The following is a 20,261-nucleotide window of genomic DNA, read 5'->3' on the forward strand; positions in this document are numbered from 1 at the left end:
TTTTCAGCTGGAGGCTTGTCAGGAGTCATTAATGTCTGATTATCCTCAAAGTAATTCTGGATTAGGAGGGGTACGTGTGATGTTTCATTTAAATTATTCCTATGTGTCTGAACATGAACCAAGGAAATGATCCGCTCCTTTGGGCTCGCGTTCTATCTTCTCTTTGACCAAATATTTAGTCCCTATTACGACAAGTCTGTCTGGCTTTTTTCCACAGTCAACAATATGACACATTAGTATGTCCGTAATGCTTCAAGGTGCTTTCGTACGATGCTGGTATCCCTGGTAGGTGTGAAACATGCTTAATTTGTGGTAAATTGTTATTTAAACTACATAAAAGTGTGTTATGTTCTAGCTTCTTAAATTTCCATCGAAACTTGAGAAACATTTTTTCCAAGAAAGTTAATGGATTAGAAAGGTTTACGCTAAAGCTGCTAATGAACATTTCTTACTCATAGGGAGTGATAGGGAATTTCTAGAGTACACCCTTCCTGGAACAATAACTAACTGCAGGTTTCCCATATATAAAGAATACCTGAAAACATTTCTAAAATAAATATATATATTTTTTATTATAATGAAGCATGCCACTTCATGGTGGGAGAGTGGGAGCTTTTGTCCTAATAAATAAATATTTCCTTACAAGTTAGTTTAGATTTTCTTTCTAGCAAGAATACCGTTGTTGGTTTTAATGCTCTCTTTTGAGAGGAATAGCCAGTTTCACCCTACATCTGAAATGTTATATTTATATTCTATTTGGATTATGCTTGTGAGTTTTTTTTTTTTAGGCCCTGCGTTGAGTTGCAATGTTAATGATGGTTTCTGATACATGAATGAGTTGTTTCTTTCCCTTGGCTCTTTTGAAAGCTTTTGTAGGAGTCAATTAAACACTATCACAAAATACATTATCAATGTGATAGATATTATTGGAAATATCAACAATTGAAGCCTCTCCTGACCCAAGAGGACATTGGAAATGATGTAAGAAACTAGGGCTGTGACTTTTTTTGCAGCAAAAAAAAAACAATAATGCATCACCCACAATATCTTTGACTGGTGGATAGGAAAAATTGTACAGACAAGGGGTTTTTCAGATCTTTATCTGTTGATATTGGATCCTTTGTGCACTTGAGTTGCTTAAACAATACTAGGAGCCACATGGACGCAATTCGCGTATTAATGTCTGATAGTCGTGCCACCTATGCTTGCGCCCTAGCCAAATTCTTATCATGGGCTTGGTCCATCAGAACTAAAAGGCTAAAACTAACTGTTTAATTCTTTTTTATATCGACCACCAAAATGAATTTTCCTAAAAATATTGCAACTTTTTAACAAATGTTTTCCTTTTGCATATAAACTCTTGTTGCTTGTCTATGCTTGCTTTTACCTTTGCTTTTAAACTTGATGTACTTGTGTTTTATGTGAAGCTTTTATGATAACTTTTTATCGAAATAAAGCCTTTTTGACTTGACTTGACTTGGCTTTAACAATACACTCAGGAGCACGCCTTTAGATCAAAACTTCACATCCTACAATATGATGAAAATAAATGTAGATTGTATGTATGTGTGATGCAATATTTTACAGTGACTTCTCTCGCAGATGTAAGCCCTACACTGTGGCTCGTTATGATTTGGTTTAACCTGTTACACAGGATTTTGTATACTTACGTAAGAAAGATTCATTAATAAAAAAAATCTGGTTATAAAGATTACAAAAAAGCAGATTGTGAAAGATGTTTGGATACACTTATCCTTGCGGTCTAATGCCATGGAGAAGCGCACATCATAGATGCAGGACCTGGTGGATTTACATCCAGCGTCAAATATTTAGCCTGCAGTATTTGACTGTATGTTTGTAGCCATAGTTATAAACCTGTGGGGTGTTAAGAATCTTTATATCTTTAATTGGTAACTGTGTTTCACTTATCATTGTTCCACAGACATATTTATGTTTGTGAAATTATTCAGCAAGTTTTTAAGACATGGTTTGCTTTGTGTGATTTTATTTCCTGTATATGAGGACTTGGCGCTGGTTGGGGGAAGTCATGAGGATTTTGTTGTTTAGGTTACAAATTCTGATAGAGTGATTATGTTTTAGGTCCTGTGAGCAAAGAGAGTGATCGTAAGGTTCAGAACGATCATTTCAAATAACATGATTTCTAAAAATGAATCTGTTTCTTTTACAAATATTCCTGCTGATGTAATACTTTTGGGCTTCTGCTGAGCTGGGGAAAAAGTAGTCCAATTTTTTTGTTCCATTATAGTCAACTTATAAAATAATAACTGTAGATGGAAAGGTTATAAAAGAGTGAGTTCAGATATATTTAACGTGGCAGAATCTCCCACCATTCACCAAGTGCTGGAAGCTGCAGCTAAGTATCAGGAGGCCTTGTGGCCAATCAAGAAGAAGGGTGTGAAATTGGGGGCGGCTTTGGGTCGTTGTGCTGGACTGTGCAGCCTGAATACAGTTGATGTCAGAATGTCTATAACAGCAGTCACTTGTGGAATAGGAACTCTTGCACTAGAGAAAGAACTGTCTCTGAAAATAAACAGGTGAGCCTCAGAGGAGAGGTGCTCGGTAGACAAAGAGGATTCTCATATTGGCCAAGAAATTCCCAAAGGGGAGCAGTCTTGCAAGGGGTAGCCTTGTCCCAGTGGTGCAGGTGGAGATGGTGCTGAGGTGCAGGCAAAACTATTGAGACCTCCAACTGCCAGAATTCAAGCCGGTGAAGAAAAACAAGGCCGATTGGCCTGGAGACAGACTTAGACGCCGAGTAGAAAGTGAAGAAAAACTACACACATCCCGCTCGAAGCAAATTCCAGCGTAGTGATTTTTTTTTACAGTGTAGATGAAGCTGAGAGATGGGTCCAAGCGAGCGGGAATGATGCGCTATCAACCGAGCGAGAACCTGCTCTTGGAAGATCTAATGGTGGGCATCTGTTGACCAAAATTAGAGGCACCGGTCCCTGAAACCAAGAGTGTGGCAGTGGAGTGGAGGCAAGAGCCTGGGAAGCTGGGATAATCACATTAATTACCCCAGAGGTGTGCAACATACAATACCCCAGGTAGGGACCTTGTTTAGAGCCGGAACTGCCGTAGAACGCTGAGCGTGGCATTGGTAGTTGAGGGACACGGAGGTGCAAGTATTGTTGTTGTGTAACTCAAGCGCCATAAGATGTTGTTGCTCAATGGCAGCATTAGAGTGTCCAAATGCACAAGTAATGGCATAACCATCCCATACGGCTTCTTATATGCGCTTAAGGACCTCTATACACTGGGGTGCTATTGCCGCCTCTCATGAGCACCTGGACATTTCTTGGGGCAAATGACCATATGCTGGAGTTACCACAAGGGTAAAATTGTGCTACTCCGCCGACAGCCGCAAATAAGAAGTGAGCTAACGTCAAAGAGCGGGCAGGATATGTTTGGTTTGGATCCCGTCAGGTTCGTCTGATACTTAGAATAAAACCACATCTGTACTTGGCGCAGCAGCCCTTTTGCAAATGATTAACATCAGTTTTCCGTGTATTTGCACAATCCTCAATAGTTGCCATTGGCAATGCGGTGGTGTAATATTTCGACTTTAAGGCCCAGTAATGCGGTTACCAGCTCGGACAAGCCACTGCCTGAAGTCACTTGCCAAACTAAAGATTCATGGCTGGAGTGCGGCGCGGGGCCATATCATATATTTCATTTGAATTTTCCTCCCCGTGAGGTGTGGCCCTTTTCTCCTCCAGTTGTTTCTGGTTTCGGATATTTTCTGAATATTACTTTTTCGATGGCTGTATCTTTTTTTGGGAGAAATTATACCTTCACTAATTTGGCCTGTTTCTCCTCTCAGTTGTTTCTTTTCTGGGATCTTTCCTGAAAATTTATTTTTTGAGACTGTGTTTTTTTTTTAATGTATACCTTTGTTAATGTGGCCTTTTTCTCTGCCAGTTGTTTGTGATTTATGGTATTTTTTAAAATGACTCTTTTGAGGCTCTGTTGTTTTTCATTTATACCCTTGCCGATAAAATATGCCTTGGATTATTGACTAGTGTAGAGATTGTGCCACGGCAGCCATTGTGCAAGGCATTCACAAACTGTGGATGGCTCGTAGGTTGGCAATCCTTTCCTGAGGTATAAAAAACGAAGAATCAAAAAAAGGGGAACAAAATAACTGAAATATTTCAACATAAATGAAAAAAGTTTCAGTCGCATTTACTACTAATGGTATGGAGTTTATGGGGTGTCAGTGAAAGTTGTTTGGATTTTTCTTTCACACCCACAAAGACTGAGAACACACACACGCACCCCCTTTCACCAACACCACAGATGTGCCTCTAAATATTTCTTGGAAAGAGTTTCCAAATGTTGGCCTAGAATGATCCAGAAAGGTGTTCTTCCTTGAGAAGGTGTTGGTAGTAATTCTTGTTTAAGGGGATAGCTCAGTGGGTTCAGCTCTTGAGACTGCTGGCAGGGCGGATTGGTAGCAGGGCTGACTGCAGCTTTCATCCTAATGGAGTTGCCAATACGAGTACTGGCAGGCAGCAACCAATACCAGTTATTTGAGCGCCAAGGCACAATTTTATTAGCAGTGTGTGCTTAGCCTAATGTCGAGGTTATAATGTTAGAATTAATAAAAGTCTTTTTTACGGTGAAAGGGGTTTTGAAGTATCCTGAGTTGCTGGCAGCCCCCGCTCCACTCCCATATTTCCCTGTTTGTTGGATTCAGAGGTCGGTTTTAAGGAAGGGCTAGTCGGAGTACGACAAATGTGTTTTCAATATATCCATTTTTAGATGCCTCTAAAGTCATGGCCCGTGTTATTTTTCAGTTTAAAATATTTTATTTCATTTTTTTATTGAAAAAGAGGGATAAACTGCATCCAGATTTTAGCCAGAATTTGTCTCCTCGGAAAGGTTGCAGGAATCTTTTGCGCTTTATATAGAATATGTTGATATTACCTGTAAAACTACTACCAAACCTGTGATTATTACATTCAAAAGTCAGTTCAGGCCTCTGCCTTTAAAATTTACTTGGGACAGATTTTTTTTTCTTTCGTGCAATCAGGGGCTGTGGGTGGGCGTGTCTCACACAACCGGGAAATATTGCTTGTTGGTGTTGACCACAATTAAACAGTTGGGCTGGAGTGGTGTAAGTGCAGTTTGAGCTCTCCAGACGTCTCCCCAGCCATATATCGAGAGTAGTCCCATCGTTGGACGGTCTCAAACATTTAATAATTGAAGTTGGCTATAAATGAATGGCTCTTTGCGTCTGTAGCTTTCCCAGTGATCGCTTTCAGCTGAAATTACTCACACTGTTTCTGTGACTCCGAAAGTACAAATTTAGTTCCTGATGTTTTTGTTTTAGACAACTTTATTTTCAAAATTAGCACCCTCATTTTTAGGTCTCTGGTTTAGATAGCTTTTGCAGTGTGTTGTCCAGGCCTGTTGATTCCAATTCACATAGAGAGGGCCTTGGTTCTGCTCCTTGCTCGTGATTGGATGGTTTATAGACTATCTCCGTGGTCTCCTCTTGATCAGTGCCTTTCTTTAATCTTGTGTTTTGATTGGTTGACTTGTATGATTCTGCTGTTACGTTAGCTTGCATACAAGGAACTACTTTTTTTCTATTAAGTACTCATTTGGAGTAAATGGGTTTTCTTGCTCTCCGCTACCGTGCTGCTCCCCTTTTACTTTGCACCCTCCTCTGCTCCTCGCTTCCCCTGTGCGTTCCCCAGTTCATTTTCTGTGTTGCTCCAAAACGCACCACCCACGCTGTTCGGCCATTTTGTCCACCACTCCCCATACCTGTCATTTTTTTTAAAGATATTTACCTCACTCACCCTACCCCACTTGTCACCACCACCCTCTAAACTTTATTTTCCATTGAATTTGTATGTTCAGATGCTCAAAATGAGTTAGAAAAAATATACAAAGGCCCCCATGGTTGAGCATGCATCCGTGGCATTCATGAATGTATTTCTAATCTTTGAAGTAGCATGTTTACAAAGGGCCACCATGAATGCCCGGCCTTCCATGGAGGCTATCTAAATAAAAGTAGTGAGTGGCCAAAGCAGTTTGTTTAAATGCAGAGACCTCTTGCATTTGCCAATGCTTGTTTCTCTTTGTAAGCACTGTGTATTGTTCACCAACATTACCAGGGGAGGTTATGGGCCCTTGTAGTAACTGACTTCTTCTTATGTCTTCAATTAGATCCTGACTCTACACGCAAGTCTGTGACTCGATTGAAAGAACCTTCGACAAGTGGGCACCAACAAGACTGTGTTGGATAGACACATTTTTAGCACTTATTTTCTCTCTGTCTCAGCCTAACTTTGGACGACGTAATCTCTAAAGCCTGAGGATTATAGAGCACGTTCTTGTTTCCTTTGCCGCATGCGTGGTCGGAAGAGCTGGATTATGGTTGTCGCACTATCCCTCTGTTCAATAATTTGGTTGAACCGAGGATTCAAGCTACGGAAAGGGGGTACTTAAGAGAGGTCGTGAGCAAATCCTGACCAGAGGGGTTTGTGTCATGATCCATGTACCCCCCTCCAAACACAACCTCCAGTTCGACACAAATAACTGTACATAGCCGACCAGTTGAACACTAGAACTATCTGCTCAGCAGACGCAACCCTTGCCTCCAACCAAGCTTCTCCATCACAACCGTCCGTAAGGAAACCTTTGGGACAATGGCGGCAGAAGGGTTTCGTTACCGGGCGCAGTTTGAGTATCGCAAGCAGCGTGAGGAAGACATTGACCTGCTACCTGGAGATATCCTGACCGTCGGCCGAGGAGCCCTGCTGGCTCTCGGTGTCAAAGAGGGCGACGAGCAGAACCCCAAGCAGATCGGGTGGATCCGAGGAGTCAACGATCGCACCAAGCAAAGAGGGGACTTTCCTGGCACCTACGTAGAGTATGTTGGCCCGGTGAAGGGGCCCCTCTTGACTCCCCGGCCCAGGGGACAAAGACCACTGCCTGCGACCCCAGGGGGCAGCTCACCCAGGCCCGACTCGTGCGATCTTCAAGGTAAGAGACGTGCATGTTCTATTTCATGGTCAGCGTTTATTGACTTTTTTGGTAGCCATGTTGTTTGTTTCCTGCCTAATCTTCTTTCTCCAAGCTGGGTCCTCCAGCCACACTTGCCTATTCCACTTGTAATTCTGAAGGAGCTGAGCTAGTTGCCCTACTGTAAGGTAAATGTTCACGGTCTGGTGTCTTCAGCTTGTGTTCGCATTTGTGCAGGTAAGTACAGGCCGTGGGGGACCTTGTGGTTCTAAGTGACGAGGAGATCAATAGGTTTCGGTCCAGAATCTTTCCATTAGGCCTTCAGCCTATCTACTAATGCTCTTGACGTCTGGCTGGTTTCTTTGATGGCGAGTGTGCCCACATTGTTGAACTCCTATGGGCTAGCTCCAACAACTTCAGAGAAGACCTTTGTTTGCAACGTGTGCAAAGGTGTAGGCAGTATTATCACTGAAGTCATATTAGAAAGTGCCTGGAGTCTGATTTAGTGCATTGTAAGACCTTCTGGCTTTGTTTTAGGTTAAATGCATGAACGCACTGCTTAATCGCCTTAGAATTTTGCTTATGAGGAACCATCGGTAGACCTATACGTATCTTATAATTTTTTTGCTTTTATTTTATTTTTTTTACCTGAGTTTGCATGCATGTTTTTATAGCCCTCACGTCCAATAAGATGTTGTGCATTAAAGGAGCTTTACGCGCTTCTGTGGTACTATAGACGCATTTACCCTTCTATTTTACGGTTTGCGGGAGAGCAACGGAGGCATTTAAAAAAAAAAAAGATAACATTTCAGGGCAGTATTTTTTTAAATACTTGGAGCTCTGCATTATTGTAGAAACGCAGGGATTTCAATGTTTTTTTTAAATATCCTAATTGATTAATTGACGGGATCAAGATAGAGATGTACAAACTGAATTGGGTGAATGTAGGTATTTTTAGGGTGGTGGGGGAGAGGGGCACAATCAGCTGGTTGCAGTGTGTGCATTATGTTCCTTAAGGTGGGTGGGGTATACAGTTACCTTCCCAAACAGCTGCTTAGGGCCCCTCCCCCTTTTTTTTAAAAAAAGAGTGGGGTTTTGGGGAGGGAGGCCTTTTAATCATTTTCTGAATTAAACCCTAGCCCCGGGAGCTGCACGGGGTGCCGGCATGGCTGTCAAGGTTGGGCGGTGATGAAATGAAGGGATTTTCCTCCATCATTCTGATGTAGGGTGGAAGTGGCGCATTCCTGTTTCCCAGACGGCTCCCGGGGCCTCCCCTGATTAAATTATACCAGCAGGGTCCTCTGGAGCCCGGCTGCACTGGAGTCTAGAATGCCTGGTATGCACGCGACCGCCTTCAGGGGTTCGACTACCTTTTCGAGCCGAAAAGCAGAAATTCTCCCAGATTCAAAGCCAAGGCCAAGTACTCCCTGCTACTTAAAGGTTTGGCTTTGAAGAAATGTAGTTAGTTTGTTTTAGAACGGAGATGTCCAATCAAGTCCCAGGAGGGCCGTCTCCACGCCATATTTTCAGGATATCCGCAGGGATAAATTTCCATTGCGCGAGTCTTGATGGAACTTCTATCGATGCAAAGAGGGGGTTATCAGGCCAGCATTTATTCTTAAGTCCCATTGAAAACTTAACCTTGGCAAAGATTTGGGTGAGGGATGTAACAATTCACTTACAGATTTTGGAATGTCTATTGATTATAGATTGATCACTTCAGCCTATAAACACTAACTCAACTTTATCGGCCTCGCAAGGCAAGAGATCGACAAGCGAGAGATGGTACACCGCTTCTAAAACTGCTTTGCTTAAGTAGATGGGGATTGAGGAAGTTACCAAGATTACTGTGCGGTAATCCAAGATTACCACACGGTAATCCCCTACTTATGTATTCATATGATTGAGATCACTCCATGTTCTATTAACCTCCTACGCTTGACGAGCATCGGCAGTTTATTGTTTGTACGCTGCTTGAGTAGGTAGGATATGTTTTTTTTATTTGTCTTTTTGTTTTCAAGTCAGGAGGTGTAAGGAAGTCTTTTAGGCCAGGTTTTCTATAAACTAGACTCAAGCGGTAAAGACAAAGTTTCAGGCACTCGCAGTTACAAGATCACAGATTCAAAATCTGCAATATTTCATGCTTCAATAATTTACCCTTAACAGTCTTTGTTTGTTAATATTTTAATATTTATGTGTTGGTATATCTAGATTTACAGGTTCCTTAAAAAAATGTTTTAAACTTGCATAGATTGATGTTAATTTTTCAGAACCTCATAATTATGTTTCTATGAGACACCCATTTTTTCTCACCCTCATGTTGGGCAAATTTCTAGAAATTTCTGCAACTCACCTACACTGGGAAATTGATATACTTGCACGTTGGTAGGGAATTATAAAGTGACATGGCTATATGCACATTAAGTAGCATATATCATTAAATAAGAGTCGATTAAATGTAGCCACGTTGCACACAATCCACAAGTCGCGCGCTCTAGTCGTCACCTGACACGATCCAGGCAGGCGTAATACAAGATGTTTGTGTTGAGCACAAAGCATGGTCACCCAAGGTAGCCGGACAAGTCTGGACAAGACGCGCAGCTGGGTTTGGTTTCTAAGAAAAGCTTCTTCAGAGGATATTAAAAGCCTCCATTGTGCTTGAGGGTGTAAAGCTATTTCAGGATCCATACTACTTCTGTAAAGAGGCCTTGACAGGAGAGCGGTGCCTCGAGGCGCTTCGGCTCTCAATGTGAGATGTTGGCTGTCATCGTGCGATCCAACGTCAGATGCACCAGGGATCCCTCGGCCTGCAGTGGCATGTGTTGTCTGCCCACATTGGTGTGATATCTTCAGAGAGTCTTGGCGAGAACTGAGATTAAACCGCTCTAGTACCCAATTGCATAAGGGTGGTATATTTGTGATAGCGAGTAATTTATGTCTGTCCTCAAGCTCTTCACTTACAGTGTTGTATGCCCCCAGGACTGCATGTGCCTGTCTAGGGGTCGAATTTAATAGTATGGTTGGGTGATCTATTCACGTTTTCATCTCTTTCTAGAGCTCATGGGGAAGTAAAACGTGATAACTGAAACAAAAAACAAAAACATTAAATATAAGATTCAGAAATGCATTAAAAAATTTAGAAAAATGAATGCACATTAAATGAATGAATAGAAGTTGAAACAAACTTGTTAGGGCCCATCTGGCTGTTATTTTGCTACATTGTGAATGTTTTGTGTAGTGCCCTGTGCTGCAGGGAGGCCGATGCAGAACCTGGTTTTGTGTTACAAATTTCTAAAAGTGTTGAGTTTTTAACATATTGCAACACTTCTATCCCTTGCAAACACAGACTGATGTCAAATTGTGCAGGTTTACGAGCATGCTAGGTGGGGCCCTGCAATTATGAAAGTGCTCCGTCAGGTTTGGCTTTTAACGTGCCTGCAGCCATCTCCTCTCTGAACAAAAAGCCAACACGCCAGCTCTCTTCCTGGAGTGGAACAAAAAATGATTTATTCCTGCCCCAGGCGTTTTTTGCCTGTCGTTGAAGCCGGCCGGCCGCCTGCAGCAGGCCTGGTTTCGAACAGAAAGTAACTTGTGAGCAGAGGCGGTCACATGGCGGGCCTGGAATGTGCCGCCTCAGCAACTTCCGCCGGCATCCCGCCAACCCTTGGAGGGAAAATGGCTGCCGCGTGGCCAGAAGGATGCTGAGCCCTGGAGAAGCCGCAGCAGCTGCGAAACCTTCTTTCGCTCATTGGCTTTTGTGGCAGCATCTTAATTCATGCAAAAAGATTTATTTAACGTGGTTGAAACAGCGCAGGCCTACATCCAAGGAGCAGTGGAGTGCTTTACACAGAACATTTTTATTGTAGCAGGAGCGTCGCAGAGTTGAGGTGGACCCTGGGTGTACATCCAACACAGGCCACGTATGCAGTTTACCTGGCTCTTGTGCTACCAGTATCTCTTGTTGGCTGCCTTCGCAGCACTTAAACATCAGCCAGGTACAGGCGCAGTGACGCACACGCGCAATAGGTACAGCCTCCTGGTTTTACTGAGCAAAGACCTCAAACTCTCTTTCCAACTCACTCAAGTTCACACACATGCGCCTAATGTCAGCAGAACATTTTGAACCCATGGCCAAATGTGCCCCACGGATTCTGAAAGTGCCCCACAGATTCTGAAAGTGCCCCACAGATTCTGAAAGTGCCCCATAGATTCTTAAAAGTGCCCCTTTGATTCTGAAAGTGCTTCAGACCATAAAAATTGTATTCAAGCACTATACAAATGTACATAACATACACTCCCTCTCACACTGATAGCGCAGCTTCAATGGTTAGAGCGGCAGACCCTGATGCAGAGGTCTAGCCCAGGACCATGGTTCAATTCCCCGCCTCGGCGGGTCTTGGGATCAAAATTCCACGGACCTGATAATTCTCGCCTCGGTGCCTATTCCAATCTTAGAGTCCCATTCTGCAACTCTGGGCAATAGCTTGCTTAATCTCCACAACGCCCCCCACAACGCTAAGGATGCCTGGCCTCCACCTTGGGGGTGCCCAGGAGTGGACGCCTCACAGGGAAAGCCAGGTTGGGTTCCACAGCGGTATCCGTACAAGCGCCTTGAGACCCTTGCGGGTGAGTAGTGCGCTATACAAGTATCGATTACATTACAATATAGTCCGCCTTCCATTTAGTAAAGCGCCCTGATACCAACCCAAAGGCTTGTAAAAAGCTTTGAAAATTCTACCAATAACACGTGACATCGGTTAGGCAATCCCAAAATCAGGCCTGTGAGGGGTGCACCTCGCACTTCGATGCTGGTGCACAAATTTCCAGGGACACCCGGGGATTGTCAGAGCTCCAGTGTTTTACATTTACAAGCACTGGTAGCTCAGTCTCTGTAGGGTTTCCCTTTGCATGCTGGTATCTGTAGTCCTGAACTGAATTTAAAATGGGATGACAAAGAAGAGATCAGGGGCGTAGCTGCGATCTGGTGCAGCAGGAGCAGTGGCACCAGGGCCCATTGAACCCTGAAAATGCAGTATTTTACGACGCCAAAAGCCGTAAAAAGGGCCATTTTCCATGCTTGCACAGTCTTGGGCATGGAAATAGGAATCCTTATATCTTCATTTCAGTGTCCCGCGGGCACTATTGATCCATTTGATCAGGATATAGTAAAGGTGAAATAAAATATATATTGCCTAGAGAAAGCTTTGTGTGGAAATTCAGGCACTGCGCTGTCCAAATTAAAGCATACGCACAGGGCAGAAAAAAGTGTCTGTAGTGTTAATTAAAATTGATGCAGTCTCTCAATATTTTAGTTCTCAATTCTTCAAATGATGGACAGTACTGTAACCGATCTGTATGGAGCAGAACTCATTATGTCGACCTTTGAAGGATGAGAAACGTGTTAGCCTGCCTGTTATTTGAATGGGTGACTTTCAGGTTTCAGTTAAATCTCCACCTAGGCTGCATTCATCCGCTGACTGCCCTACCGTCTAGTTTTCTAATACTGAATTATGTTATAGAAATGTTAAAAAGTGTACAGTCGTACATAAAGCTTGCGGGTATGCGTGCTTTTCCGTCATTAAAGCCCTGAGCCCCGAAGGGCTTATAGAAGAAAATTGATCTTGCTTGCATCCCCACAATAATGGTACCTTCTCCCCCGCCCTGTGCCCCCTACAGCTTTCCCTTAATCCTCCGTTCCCAATTAAGGCCTAAGGTCGTGACCCCTTTCTCAAGAATCTTTCATCTTCAAATCCCTGTTTTCAAGTGACTCCAAATGTCAATTATTGAATTACCAGAAGCCTCCTAATGGTCCAATTGGCCAATTCTCCAAGGAGCTCATAGTTGAAATATCCACAATCGTTCCATTTTTCATTCACAAATGTAAGTTACTTGTGAAGTGACTCCTGAAGTTAATTTGCCAGTTTCCAGGAAATACTTTGTACTGGTTAGGCAGTATTTCAAGAAGTGCAAAGTCGTTCCGAATTCTGGATGGTTTAAAACGAAGTGAGGTCCCAAGGTTTTTTTTAAAGGAAATTTAGCATGTGAGATTTATAGAAACTAGGAACTAGGGGGTGAGTGAGGATTCGTAAGAATGTGTCTGGATGAGGGCCCTGCAAGTCCAGTATTAACCATCATAAAGGACACGAAAGTGTTGGGTGGAATGCTTGATTTAATTTTAGCTACTGGAAATTACTCGGGCCACATCCCAATCCGTCGTTATTTTGCACATCGTGCCACCTGAGTTTGGGCCCAGCCATATGCAAATCAGTCTTGACCCTGCGCCCAATGGGAACAGTCCACCCCGAACTGCCAGGCCCTCCCGCCCTGAACCGGAAACAAGCCTCCTGGGACCAGTTTCGGGGTTTCACTCCTCTTCAGCCAGGATAGCTTGACTTCAGTGGCGTGGAGAGCACGGGACTCAAGTCGGGGCATACCCGTCCCACTCAGGGTTGCAGATGCAAAAAGAACAATTGATGGACAGAATGCAGAACAATGTCATACGTTCACCTCGGTACAGAGATCTGGGACTAAATCCATCGTTTATTTTGCTCCCCATGCCATTCCAGTTGAAACCCAGCCATATGCAAATCAGTCTTGACCCTGCTCCAATGGGAACAGTCCAGCCCGAACTGCCAGGCCTGGTCCTTCCTGGACCAGAACACAAGCAACACGGAACCGGTTTTGCCCTTGTGAAGGGCTTATCAGTCGGATATAGCTTGGCTCAAATGACACAGTGTGCACAGGATCCACGTCTGGGTATACCCGCCCCACTTAGGGCGACACTCTAAAGTATACAAAAGTGATGGATGGAATACTTGAATTATTCTCAGCCACTGGTAATTACGAGGGCCGCCATGCCACTGGATTCAGGCTATACAGGCTGATGAGGGGTGAAATCCCAAAACCGGTCCTAGGATGCTTGTTTCGGTCCAGGGAGGATCTGTCCTGGCAGTTAGGTCTGGACTGTTCCCATTAGGACAAGGGTCAAGACTGACTGACTTGCGTATGGCTGGGTCCAAACTGGTTTGGCCTGGTGAGCCTAAGAACAATGGATTTACGTCCAGATCCCTTGACGAGCGTTTGACATTGTTCAGCATTCCGCCCATCAGTTGCTCTTTTTGTACAAGTCTTAAACATCTGCCGCTTGTCAGCCAGTCTAACACTGTTGCTAAAGTTTTCCGTTATTGCTTCATTTACTGTCTGTAAACCACAGACAAGCACTGCACGGGGATCATAGCCTCAGCTAAGTCGATGGTACTAAAACCAAGATTGGAGTAGTTTCCTTTTGCTGGCAGAAAATTCTCTGCTTGGAAAGATAAACTGCAGAAAACTCTTACTTTCTCTGAAAATCTTTTTAGATCCAATGTCTTGACCAGTAAATAGCCTCAAGACAATGATCCCACTGATGGTTCCCGTCTCATTCTCCGAACACGCTGGGATACTTCTAGTTTACCCACTAGATATATGTTGGCGTTTTGAGCAGTATTGAATTTAATTCTTTCTTTATTAAAAAAAAGGAAGATGAAAAATATTGTCCAAAATACAGCATCAATAGTGATTACGGGTGCTGTGGCTCTATGCTTCGGCTATCCTTGACCTGCCAGATCACTGGTTTTGTGCCTATCCTGAGAGCGCATTATCGGAATTTGAGCAGAAGAGGATGTGTGTCGAAATAAGGGCTTATTGTGGGGAGTGGAGCGTCACGTTGTGAAGTTGAAGAGTTGTGTTCTGCATTGAGTGTTGCAGGACAGCTACGCTCTTCTCAAATCCGGAATGTATTACAAATTTTGTGACTTTGCCGTTAGTTGAGTGCGAGATGCCCATTTCAGAACAGCCAGGCTCCTGAGCACGGAACCTTTACACCGTTAATAATGAGAAAGAAAACTTCTGTTGGGCTGAATTTTACTATAGACCGTGTTTGGAAAAATAATTTGCTAGTGTTGATCCACCGTGCTCCTTGTGGAAGGTTACCTGCACCGCAGGGTAGTCGTCCATTCCAGTCACTTAAGACCAAGACGAGTTGGAAAGGTCCTACGTTGTAATGCTCTCGGAGGATTAGCTCCCAGAGGGCTTTCTCTTCGGACGATCATAACCTCTTACTCGTCAGCCTGCAAAGGAGCAGCCATCAGATTAGTGGGTAACGGAAGTCTGTATTGTCTCTGTTCAAAGAAACGTACACATTGTTTTGGTTTGTTTTCTAGGTTGTAATGCAAGGTCCGGTTATAGACGTAGAGGTTCTTGTGGGGTTTCTCAAACCTCTTGGCTCATACTGGACATGTTCTGAAGCCGCTACAGAACATTGACAATCAAATGATCATTTCTGACCCCTTTTGGGATCCGGACACATTGTTTTGAGAGGAACCACAGCTTGCGATAAGACCTATCACTGAATGTCCACACCTGTGATCAACAGTTCTCTTCATACGCCCAGGCAAAAATGTCGCAGATTGGGTTGGTTTGATGGTTATCAGTTTGGACTAGACTCATACAAAAGTTTTACTATTGTGTTAAATACGTTAATTCCCAAACCTCTGAATTTCTCTTTCATCTCTTAGTAAAATTAAGCTTCTCTTGGAAAACGTTGCAAAATCCCAGATGTTCAGTAGTATGCTGCAGCTGATACATAACATTCGCTTACGGTACCAAGAAACCAGTATATGCTCTGCAGTGTTGGGAACTGAAGGGATTTAGGGTTGAGATCAGTAATATGCTTGTTAGGGGCGTCTGGGGTAATGCATGCAAGCTACAACAAGTTAGAAGGTTAACAATATCATATCTAACAGGGTGTGGGATATTTGTTCTGTACCATATCTGATTATTTTTTTTAACTCTTTCCCCAGTTGATATAGTGCTCAGTATGGGATCCGCGTCGATATGTCGATGGCGGTAGTAATCCCAGTCTTTCCAACTTGGCCTCTTATCAACGGGAACGAACGATGGTTTCAATCTGGCAGATAAGATTGGCTTTACAATAAGTACACATTCCCAGTCGATCATACCAGTGGATGTTACGGCCCAGAAGGCTTGCGCCTTAAAGGAATCTATATCAGCAATTTGAGCTTTGATGGAGGACGAGAAAGAGGGTGTCTAATGCACTCTCTTAGGAGGATATAATGCTAGGGTGGGTCTTGAGGCCACAAGATGGAACTTCTCAGATATTCACAGTTTTAGAGTGGCTGTTCCAACTTCCTCAGGGCTACTTAACAGTATCCATTTGTAAAAGTACTCCTGTTGTGTACTTTACACTCCCCACTATTTGCAAAATATCACTCACGAGAAAAAGAAAGGTGTAAGTAATTGGGAACAAAAGTCAAACCGGTGATCTGAAGGCTGTTTGATTTTAGGGTGGAAAGAGAGGGATTCAAATTTGGGCAATGTTGATCCACTCGTGTCCAAAGTTTACTAAGTTTTGCCAACTTTCCCTATCTGTGCTTTCAAGGATTAGTTTTCGTGTTCTGCAGAAAAACATCTTGCAAGATAATTTTCTCACGTAATTATCCAACAAAGTGTTTTTTTTAATTTCTTTTTAGGTCTCGCTTAATAGTGCAGCTGTCTGCTGGACCTTTTGTCACCAGGTCTTTAAAATGTGCATAGAGTGGACATTGGCTCCGCCCACATGAGTAACCGTGTCTCCTCTCATGCTTGTGACTGTTGTATCCTTCCGCCTCCTATGGCGAGCTTGCAGTCGAATGCATGGGGGACTTCTTTACATCACAATAGTCAATAAAGTCTTAAAAGGCGGGGAAGAATTCTGTGATTGGATTACATAAGCAGCAGGACACACAGACATTTATGAAGTCGGCACACTAACCTGGTCTGCTTTCTTCTGGTCTGACTATTTTTTTCTCCAAACTAGGCCTGGGTGGGGAACCCTGCTCCGTTCATGGAGTTTGCGGATTTATCTGCACTCTGCAGAGCTCGCGGAATGCAGAAAACTCCGCTTCGCGGAGTGCAGCTGAGTTTTTTCCCCAAGCGGCAGGAAGACCAGCGCGAACGGCAGTTCGCACTGCACTCCTCCGCGTGCGGTACTTCGCAGAGTTTGTTACTGCGCGGAGTTCCGCGTAGCAAAACTCAGTGAACTACGCCCAGGTGGATGCAGGCTCAGCACAGTACAATAACACTCCAGACTTAAAGGCTCACTGACTTTATTTCAATTAAGTATTAAATAAGTAAACAAGGCCTTTGCATTTACTGTAACCTCCATACAATCCGATCAAAACGATGACACCTAGAATAACTTTTCCCAATCAACTAGTCAGGCCAATTACTTTTATCATTGACTCGTCATTATAGCCAACTCAGACCTACTGTTTTAAGCAGAAGCTCTCCTATAAGGCAACAATCGGGTACACAATAACACAATTACAAATATCTACGAAATCACAGCTGGTGAAGCGCAATAAAATCCCTCAAGAGGGCCTAATAAGCATTATCACATTCTAAATCTTCTATGCCTGCAGTTTGTTCAGGTAGGCCACGAACATCAAGACCCTTGCCTACCATGATAATCTGTAATTTGTATATAACAAAATATCTGTGTATTGCGTGTAACACCGTGTGATGACATTAAACCTTTAAAGACGTATTTTAACGTAGTGTGATAAAATTCCACCTTTAAATAACTATTTTAGCAAATTATTTTCAGAATACATAAGTTCAGCTTACTGCGTTTGTCATAACGTTTTATAATGAAGAGATCAGATATGGCACTCTTTCTGTGGAAGCACATAGCTTTTGACAAATCAGAAGTTGTAGTCTGATGAACCAACTCCTGGGCGGGCCACAGTTCTTTTCTGTAGGACAGCCGCGCTATCAAGCCAGACCCAAAAATAAAGTGATGGGTGATGGTGAGCGTGGAAGAGACCTGAAGGGAGTTTAGTGGTTTTTTTTGCACGTGTTTGTTTTTCTATTTATAACTGAAAAAATGCTTTCCTAGTTCAGTAAATAACAAAAACAATGTACATGATTCAACATTTTAATCAGCAAACAAAACTGGGCACAATTGCAGAAACATTTAAGGCAGCCACGCGTTTGTTTGCAAGCTAGTATGGCCCTGGAAGAGATTTTTAAAACCTGTGGCGTCAAATGAAGAGAAAAATGCCCCCACCTTTGTTATCATATGTGCTGTGATACTAAAAACTTAATGAGTTACTGTCATTGTGTCTCAGCTGTCAGCATAAAGATTGTTGACTTTTTTTAGTATCTGCTTGTGATTCAAAGCAAGCCATTTGCAAGTCTAAGCCTGCGACCATAAATGTATTTACACAGCCCTACATGAATACAATAATAAAAACATGTATTGGCAAAGCCAGTGAGTCTGGCTTGGCAATTGTGGATTTTTGTTTGTTTGTTTGTTTTGGTTAGGGGAGGAGAAAGTATTATTTTTCCAAAATTTGCAAGATGTAAAAAATAATTTGCAAAAATATTTTAAGTATAAAAGTAAATAGTGACTCAGCCGCCTTGGCTCTGAAGTGCCCTCATTTTCAGGCTGCTATGCTCACCTGAACAGGTAAAATGTTGTCCCTTGAAGTGCGAGAGAGCCAATGGCTGAAGTGGGCGGGCCCATTGACCCATGATGTGGGTTTTGATAGGACGAATCAGAATGTGAACGAGCTTCAACAGACCAGTGAATGAAGAGGGCTGACCTAAAGCGTGTGCGCGCATTTGTGTTTTTTTTTTATTATGAATTTTTGGGGAATAATGATGCAGTGACACAGCTTAAGTAGTCTCTGTGGCAGACCTGAAGACCTGCCCTTACTGGCCTGGTCAGCTGTGGGACCTGGTAGTGTTCTGCCTTAAAAAGTTATATTAAATTTCAGGAGAGTTTGCCGTCTGCAGAACATTTTTACACTTTGGCAAATGCTGCTCCATATTGAGTGGACAGTTTCGCCCACTCTGTTAAAAAGGCAAGTACGGAGTCAGGGCTCACCACTGCTAATACTTGCTTCCCCACTAGAGCATGTTGTGTGATCCTGCCCCGATCCGGTATTTATTGTCTCGGGTCTTGTGTCGTGTTGACTGAAATTGGCCTTGTTCGATAAGCAGTTAAGTAGCGGCATACTAATCCGGAACTACCTGGCTAATAGGCAAAAATATAAGAAATTAAAATATTGCCTAAAATATGTTTCATAACTTGTTAGGACTGATTGCTTTGATCTTCTACAGATTCAAGCGGGTTGTGCAGGAAGTGGTTATTCAAACCACAGCGGATGTTGCTAACCTCGTCCAGGTCTGTTGTACAGCGATGCATCAGTGTGCAAAATACTTAGGAGGGGTAGTGGGTATGGGATCATTTTAGTTTGAGTGAGTTGGGGTCTGTGCAAGAGGTTCGCATTTGACAGTGCTGACGTATTTCGAAGCAGCGTTGGCAAAAAGTCTACAGGTCTGGTGTGGGCTTCCCGCCATTTGCCTTTATCAATTTTGTCATGGTTTTTGCAAAGCTTTATTGTTGGGGGAGAAAAAAGAAACTGGCTAAAAGTAAAAATATGTTTGTTATCAAAAAACATGCATTGCCATAGTAAACTCTGCCACTGAAAATAACTACTCGCAGTGAAGTTAGCCAATGGCTGAAGTGGGTTCACCTATTGCTCTGTGCTATATGCCGTAGTGGACGGGAAAAAATGTAAATTACATAATAACAGACCAATGGATGAAGAGGGCTGGCTGAAAGCTTCTATAAGAAAGTATAAGGAAGTATATTGTACCCATAATTTTAGTTAAATCAACCACACCTCCAATGGAAGTGACCCATTATTAATTTTCATATCAAGGAAGTTTGGTATTAACATGGGACTCCACTAACTTTGACCTCTAGCTTAAGAAATCAATACTTGGACCTGCAACTCACCGATGCAATTACTGGTTCTTCAGACTCCCACATCATACCTGTGTGGCGTGCACTAATCAGTACACCGTTCTCCTGAAAGGTTTTTTCCACACAGCGGCATCTCTGCCTCAAGCCAGATCCATCAGCGGATAAGTGCTTCGGGCGTTTTAAATTGTAGGTGCTTGCTACTATTTTTAAACCCGCCCGCAGATGATTTCAGGAGATAGCTGATGACAAGATGAAATCCGGTAGGATTTTTTTCATGCCAAAAATACGCCGTCTCTTGTTCGGTGTTCAGAAGCGGTCGCCGCTCCATATTGCATTTCCCACCTTATGAAATACCATGACGCTTAAGCTTTGCATCTGTTCCAGCAAATGTCACCTGACTGTCTAGTTGGTGGTCAGTTTTTGGGTTCTTGGTGACGCAGGTCTTATT

At 43.1% G+C, this 20,261-nt stretch overlaps 1 protein-coding gene across 1 annotated transcript in view; it reads left to right on the top strand.

Moving 5' to 3' along the window:
* The window catches only part of PIK3R2 (phosphoinositide-3-kinase regulatory subunit 2), a 163,880-nt gene that overhangs the window by 57,870 nt on the left and 85,749 nt on the right, over window positions 1–20,261 (top strand). Inside the window, exon 2 of the mRNA XM_086946992.1 lies at window positions 6,202–7,020. Within this exon, the coding sequence (XP_086803118.1) occupies window positions 6,684–7,020 (337 nt within the window). The 5' untranslated portion in view covers window positions 6,202–6,683. The remainder of the gene's footprint in view (window positions 1–6,201; window positions 7,021–20,261) is intronic.

Source organism: Lissotriton vulgaris, chromosome 12 (genome assembly GCF_964263255.1).
Source record: "Lissotriton vulgaris chromosome 12, aLisVul1.2, whole genome shotgun sequence".
NCBI lineage: Eukaryota > Metazoa > Chordata > Amphibia > Caudata > Salamandridae > Lissotriton > Lissotriton vulgaris.